Source organism: Dermacentor andersoni, chromosome 6 (genome assembly GCF_023375885.2).
Source record: "Dermacentor andersoni chromosome 6, qqDerAnde1_hic_scaffold, whole genome shotgun sequence".
NCBI lineage: Eukaryota > Metazoa > Arthropoda > Arachnida > Ixodida > Ixodidae > Dermacentor > Dermacentor andersoni.
Window position 1 is genome coordinate 179472309 of NC_092819.1, and position 7510 is coordinate 179479818.

At 47.7% G+C, this 7510-nt stretch overlaps 1 protein-coding gene across 1 annotated transcript; it reads right to left on the reverse strand.

The window, feature by feature from the left end:
- Window positions 1-2199: 2199 nt before the first annotated feature.
- LOC140219140 (uncharacterized) lies at window positions 2200-6248 on the reverse strand. The gene is made up of 3 exons (XM_072289030.1): window positions 6087-6248; window positions 5651-5890; window positions 2200-5163 (listed from the first exon to the last, which is right to left on the reverse strand). The coding sequence occupies exons 1-3, from the start codon at window positions 6246-6248 to the stop codon at window positions 3118-3120; spliced, it is 2448 nt and encodes an 815-aa protein (XP_072145131.1). The 3' UTR covers window positions 2200-3117.
- Between the last annotated feature and the right edge of the window lie 1262 nt (window positions 6249-7510).

Here is a 7510-nt window from a genome sequence, read left to right on the forward strand (position 1 = left end):
CACTGAAGCCTCGGTGGGCTGGGCGCCCGTCGCTCCACTCCGGTCTCGCGTTGGCCTCACGTTCCTGTCGCGGCGCGCCGAGTGCGGCATTAGTCGGTGCTGTTCTTAGCGCATAGGCATACGGGGCTAAAGAGCGGTCTGATAGTTCCCAACTACGCTGTACGTGCTCCTCAGCGAACGATGCCGACGCGTCGACGCGTCGACTCCAGACGAGCGTGAAGTGATCGCGCCGCCATACCACGCGCAGCGAGGCTCGAGTGACAGCGCCGCAGGTGTGGGCAGACGGTATGCTCGCGCCGCGAGAATGTCTCCCTGAATGCGCTCCGCGGCGAGTTCGTCTAGATCTCAACCTACATCCTCTGAAGTAGGCCGCGAAAGTGGAGTGCGCCTGCCCTGTGACGCGCTCAACTTTCTCTGCATCGGTGGCGAGAGGGTTCGCGAGACGAAAAAGTTCGTCCATCGCTCGAACATACTCCAAAAGGGAGTCGTCCGGATGCTGGGTACGAAGCTCCAACTCTCTCCTCAAACACCACTCGTGGTTGGGCGGAAGAAATTCCTCGCAGAAGTTCGCGCAAAACTCTTCTACCCAGCGGCATCGGTGTCCGGTCAGTTGGAACCATCGAGCCGCCTGGTTAGTCAGTGAAACCGGGATCACGCGCGCGACAAATTCGGCGTCTGAAATCCCGGTTGCTTGCTGGTAATACAGCAAAGGGTCGAGGTACTCGCTCGCACTCGTGCAATCGTGGCACCCACTGTAAGTAGGTATACCTAGCTCAATTCACGGCTGCTCGCTCTGCGACGAGGCCTGCACTGTGCCTTGCAGGGCGCTGGCTAAGCTCTGCATGATTTGCAACGCGTTCTGCTCGCTCAAATGCAAAATCTCGGCCGAAGGGCCGGATGCCTCCGCCGCCCGGGTCGAGCTATTTGGTGGCATGTGTGCCTCTGTATCCGCGTCGCGAAGCGGCGAGGGGGCCAACGTGGTACGCCTCGTATCACGGTTAACCTCCGCCAACGTGGCATTTGCGCAATCCTGACTCTTCCGCGTGAAACACTCAAAACCAAAGCTGCCGGTTTGTTCAGCAGCTGCCGCCGCGTTAGCAATAGGTTGCTGACTTTGCGTCGCTACATCTGACATGAACAAATCTGAGAGGTCAGACAAGCCAGCCGCCATTGTTCGCTGAAACGTTGGCAGTCCTAGTGCCAACACACACCAGAAGACTCGCCGTGTTGCCAAACTCTCCCTACGTTGGTAGCCCCAAATGTGGGGGTTCCACTCTGCGTGCGGCTAGGGGTGAAGGTAAGCAGCGGATCTAGCCTCGCACAGTTGCTTTGTGGTACTCCCCAACCTGTAGCGCGGGAATCGCGGCTACATCGGGTTCGAACGAATAAGGCACCCAGCAGCGTCAACTGTAACAGCGTTTGTTGCTACCAGCAATAAAAAACACCGGCTGAGGGACGTCCTCTCGGTAATAAGTAATAATAGACCGGCCTCGTTGCCGGGGATACTCAGGCAAACGAGGTCGCTCACGGGTTGCGGCAGGTACTCCAGTCAACACCACCTAGATTAGCTCAAGGCCTTCGCACGCGTCCGTGACGTAACGCACAAGGGATCGGCCTGGAAGTCAGCTTCACCCGACACGGTTTCTCTCGCCTGCCATCAGAGGACCTGTCTTCATAGATACCGCGTGTTTTGTGCCGGCTTACTGTTATTTGAAGTGTCCCTATTAACAGATGTATCCCTCGGGAGTACGTCACATGGTTTTTAGGCTAATTCAGGCATGAGAAGCCGCAGGCCTTTGTCATTTACTGCACGGCGAACTTAGTATTCGTGCTTGTTCTTTTTCTCCCTGAAATTTTTTTAACTCACCTTTCGAAGCAAAAAGCCCATTTGTTAGCCTTACAGCAACTAATTCAAAACAAATCCATTCAGAGGTCGTGGCCTCAGATCCAACCAGCGGCATGTCGTTTCTTTTTTATTATAACTAGTCATTTACCTTGCAGCCACAAAATGATTAACATATTCACTTCCTATTGTTTACCACTTCTTTACCCCCAACACTTTCCTCGGTTGTGGTGACTGTTAGCTCCCCTCATGTGTTGATCTATAGGTACTTCATGCTGCACAGATATCTCAAAACAAACCTGGAAGACTTCAAAAAGATATGTAATGAATACAGGGAATGAAGAGTATTTCAGCGCTTCACACATACACACAAGGCAGCCGTCAACAAGTTGTCTGACATGGTGAGATATATACCTCAAGCACAGAATAAAAAAGTACAATTTGCTGACAACCGCAGTGTGTCAAACAGCAACAAGAATAGATATCTACATATACATGTCCATCATACAAAAGCGATACATATTGGAACACAAGTTCTCACCCAATACAGTGATATGCAGCAGTGGGTTAGTATAAAAAGAGCGTGAACAATATAAAATGGCTTAATACAGAGCTATCATAATCATGTAGTTAGATGTACAAGAAACTATCACTACTGAAAAACAGTTGTCAGTAAACCATACGGACATCAATTTTCAGCTCTTTAGAGTTGCAATTTTCGCTTCCTATTTAAAACAAGTAAAACTCTTGCTTGGGCTAGTTCGTTCATGCTTGAAGTAGTAACGGCAAGGCGCAGAAGACCAGGACTCAGGAAGAAGAACACAAGCGACAGGACCGGCGCCACTCACCACTTAGTTTATTTTCGCAACAAGCCTGCCTTATGTAGGTTATTCACGCCGAGTCACGCACAAAACTTTAGAAGTAAAAACCACCAATCTATCGACCATTCAGGAATGTTATCTGGCACATATTATCGAATGAGCAAACAAGAACCACACGTGGATCAGCACAGGACGCAATCGATCTGGTATAGTCTTTTTCCAAGCCAACGGGGACAGAAAACCAGACATAAAAAGTACCGTCTACACTTCACTACCAACCAATCTATCCACAACATAACACACTTCAAACGCCTAAGGCCCAGTCAGTGATAAAACCCGCACGACTATGGGAATAATGACCAACGAATAACACGGAACAAACATGAAAAATGCATCTAAGTACAGTGTCTGCGTCAAAACTAAAATCTCTAATAGTCACTCACCTAAAAAAAATTAATAAAACATGTGACCGCGCGAAAAAAGAACCACGTGACAAACAATGAAATGAACAGAAGTGATGAACGATAAAGGTCTAAAGAACAGCGTCGGCGTCAAAAAAAAAAAAAAACACTCTGCCTGAGTCCTGGTCTTCTGCGCTTTGCCGTTACTACTACTATTTAAAATAGTTTTGTCATTTTTGGTTTTAGACAAATTATTCAACAGCGTGTTGGCAGCTGCACTCAAAATATGGTGCATGACTTTTTCTGGCGAGTGGCCAGAATTACAAGCCCTAAGGTCATCAAGGCCTCCAGAATCATGCAGAACGGTTGACACAAGAGCTACAAGGGCCTCTTTCTGATTTGGAAGAGCAAGAAATTTTGACGCCAACTCCTCACTCCTAAATTTATCAAGAGCTATTTCTGTACAAAGCACTGCATTCACTACAACAGCACACGGAAACTTCAGTCCTCCTCGTGTCATACCTGCAATGAGCAGTGTGTCTTCGTGGTCCAAACTGGTATTCTCCAGTATAAGGTTTACTTTGCAGGACAAGCACATAAGCTTTTTCATTGTCACATGTGCACAATACCCAGCAACATATGTAACAGTGGGAATCATTGACGATTTTTTAGCGACATCAGCTTTGGTCACTGCTATGGTGAACTGTCCACGAAGTGAATCAACACTTATGGTATGGATTGGCTGTGCAATAACGTCCAGGTCAGGCAGGTCCAGTACTTTTTGAAGCCTAAGCTTGTTCTCGGATTCATAGATCTGCATGTTCGAGATGTGGTATTGGGCACCGGATAGCTGGCGGTACTTCCCAAACCTGTCTTCAAGGCCATCTGTTTGAAATTTTCCAAGGAGCACGTACTGAAATCCTAGCTCTTCCAGGCAGTATACACAGATGTCATGCAGAGCGTGGCTCGTGTGGCCAAAAGCCAACTGCGTTTCTTTCGTCAGGTGGCCGGCATCGGGCTTGAGGCTAGCCCAGTAGTCTAGCCACTCTGTTATTTTTCTCAAAAATTCCAGCTGTGGACGTGTTGTTGACACAATCGGATACTGCATTTCATCGCGTAAGCGTTGACCCTTTCTCGGTGTCTTTACATTTGCTATTCGCCACCATGTCAAAATGGTGTTAATGAAATCTGCCTTTCCTTTGGCATGTTGCACTATGGAGCATTGCAATGCAGCAACTGTCGATTCGTTAAATATTCTGAGAGCCAGCTTAAAGTTCTGACGCTCTATACTTGATGGGTTTAGTGCTTTTAGTGAAAGCGTTGGTACCAGCTTTAAAATGTTATTCTGCTCAGCATTATGTAAATCAGACAAAGATTTGAATGATGCAGGAAGAATAGGTGGCTTTGGGTCATTGCTGCTCGGATCAGGGTATAACATGCACTTTCCACTATTTCTCTGGTTTAGCCAGTTGTTGCTGATATAGTCAAGGAGGTGTACATGATCCAAAATAAAGAACAGTGGACGAGAGGAATCGGCTGGATGTGGGTAACCAATACTGGCTTTAGGGGGGCTAGCAAAAAATGTCATCGTTTTTACGTTTATAGCATTGTTGTCTGAAACAACTGCTAGTACCTTGAAACCAAGTGACTCAAGGTCAATGGTGATCTTTAGCAAAAAATATTGGAATGCTTTTGCATCGATCTGTGCCACTGGTAAAATATAAACCACATCCTTATTGCTCGACAAAAGGCTCTGCAACATGAACACATATGCTGTTTTAGTTGGATTGGAAGTATTGGCTGCGGAACCTGTAACGAAGCCTGCTTTGTATTCACAATAGGTTTGAAGATGGATCTCATCTATCATTAACGTTACAGTGCGCTCATGCTCAGCCATTGCTTGCAAGACAGTTTTAGCATAGTTCAAAAAACAAAAATCTTGCTGCTCAAGAGCTGGATTCAAGTGGTATGACGAACATAATCGTCGAATGGCGTCTGGGTGTGGCAGCTTAACTTTAAGAGAACTTCTGATGAACTTGTACGCATGTGGAGAAATCGTATATAGCTTACCTGAAAACACAAGCACGAATATCGCGGCCTATTTCTCAACACAAGCTCGACTTGGCATCTCGCAAATTTCGGTACCTCTAAGTTCCATCCATGACGTTCTGGGAGCTCATATTCCTTGTTCACTTCATCCAGGAGCATCAGCACAGTTGAAAGTAGCTGGTGTTCCTTTTCTTTTTCACTGTTATCAGCACAACAACTTTGCAGCTTTTCCGCAGATTGCAGCACTCGGTCAAGCTCCTTTAAATCCTTTAATTCTGATGGCACGCAGACACTTCCGAGTTTGTGAAGACGGGACCCTCGGAGGAACACCTGAAAGGGCATATCCTCTAACACCCCCACTGACGAGCGCACTGCGGGAGCACAGTCGAGGGAGAGATCAAGAAACAAAACCCTTGACTGTCTAGGGATCACAGTCCAGAAGTTTGAAGTCTTTAGCGTCGGAAGGGCAAAGAAAGGGCACAACAAAGTTCGTCAAAACTGCGAATTTTGTTCCAGCGATCTTCTTCCGCAGCAACGGAAAGCTCTATCGCTTTTCGCACCGATGCTGCTTCGAGTCGAGCTTTCTTTTCTGCAGGAGCTTCCCGCGTTCGTTTTGGTTGAGACATATATTTCGGGCAGCCGGGAAAAAGACTGTGCACAGCAGTTGGCTTGAGGCGAGCACGCTCCAGCGGCACTTCAATAACTTTTCCAGTCTTCAAGTCCGTGTACGACGCAACCGTAACGAAATCACTCTTCTCAAAGTGTTTTTCACACACCTAAAAACAAAGTGAAGTTATGCTTAGGGGACAGGCACACACAATTCGGCAAGCTAAATAACTGAGAACCAAAACTCGGCAAGCAACGTAATAATAAAAAGGTTCTGCTCTCCCAAGTAAGTTACAGAAAATGTGGCACGAAGCACGTAAATTTAGCACAGGAATTCTGAAAAGCAGAACAAAAAGCGGTGCTTACCACTGTGTGCTTCCTCGGCACGAAATTTTCACGACATATAGCCTTTGTCCACGCTGCCCTTCGTGTCTCGTCCGCAGGAAACTTATAGACGCGGACACTCGCGCCGCTCGGACCCCCGCCATAGTTCGATCTGCAGTTTGGGGCGCAGCAACTGCCAGGCATTTCCGAACTGAGGGTACACACGTTCCGTCATGTAAATGAAGCCTTCGCAGATGAAAGCTTGCTCAGGTCTCCGACTCATGCGCGAAAATGTGTCCACAGTCACGTCAACTGCGTCAGCCATGTGCGTACCATGTGCTTACTGCTTGTGTCATTGTTCCCAACAAACGCAGGATATAGTCCAACGTGAGCATTGAAGCGCAAATAAATTTCAACATAAAACATTGTTGCAGCTTGAATTCGCAGCAAATATGCAATGCATAGTACAAAGTTTCCTTGGTAAATTTTAAAAAGTATAACAGGTAATATAAGCGTGGCGAAAATAAAGAAAAATGGCTTTGATGCCTACTAGCCGAAGCCACGAGAGAATAGCCACGTAAGAGCCAAGTCAAGGATGCCGCAGTAGCCGGCAATAACATCTTAACGGGAACTGCTACTTCGTTCTGCTGGTTAGTCAGCCTGCTCCTAGGTGGCGCCATGTCAATACGCTGCGGCGGTAGCCGTCGCGATAGCTCGGCCATCTCTTAGCAGTGACGTAGGTGCTGGGCGAGGAGCTGATGCGGAGGCCTTGTAACATCTAGGTGGTGTTGCTCCAGTCAGGCAGGTTAGGGGCCCGGCGTCAGAGAGAGAGGGTCTACCCTGGGGGCGCTGTTTTGTACCTTTTTACCTTTCGAGAGGAATGTCCTCCTCGCCCGTCAGCTACATTCCCGCGAGTCGGGGAGGAAGGGTGCGCGCGCGTTGCGACAGCGAGGGAGAAGCGGGAGAGGGCGTAGTGCACCTCTGCCGTGTCCGGCTCTCGAGGCGACCGCGACGACGCGGGGGAAGGTGGGCGCGTGTGCTTTCCACAATGTCTCGCCCTTGTATGGGGAGTAAGCAAAGTTTTTTGTTTGGAACACATTCTTGGGTGCAAACGGGCCAACAGCCTTTAGAATACTTGAGTAAAGCCAAACTGACCAATGGTCAGAGTAATAAGGTGAAGACTCACCTTAGAGGAATACTGCTTCCAAATAGAATACATAAAGGGAGACAAAGCATGGTGATAGACATAAGTCGTAAATTGAAGGGTGAAATTACACAAGTATAACACGAAATGAGAAAGTTTACACATGTAAAAAGTGTTCGGCAAAATGAACTCATGAACAATATCAACAAAGTATGTCACGTAATGTCAAATGTGCGCGACAGTGTAGTGGTGCGCATTGAGCCACGACGACACAAAGAAAATACGCAAGTCAAAGCAGAAGGGTCAAGTTCTCAACAAAAAT

Bases quoted from the DNA above. Each gene is read 5' to 3' on its own strand.
- LOC140219140 (XM_072289030.1), bottom strand. From the start codon at position 6,248: ATGCCTGGCAGTTGCTGCGCCCCAAACTGCAGATCGAACTATGGCGGG. The intron at 5,891-6,086 runs GTAAGCACCGCT...CTTTGTTTTTAG, and splicing joins TGCCGAGGAAGCACACAGTG to GTGTGTGAAAAACACTTTGA. The intron at 5,164-5,650 runs GTTGCTGCGGAA...GTTGAGAAATAG, and splicing joins GAAAAGCGATAGAGCTTTCC to GCCGCGATATTCGTGCTTGT.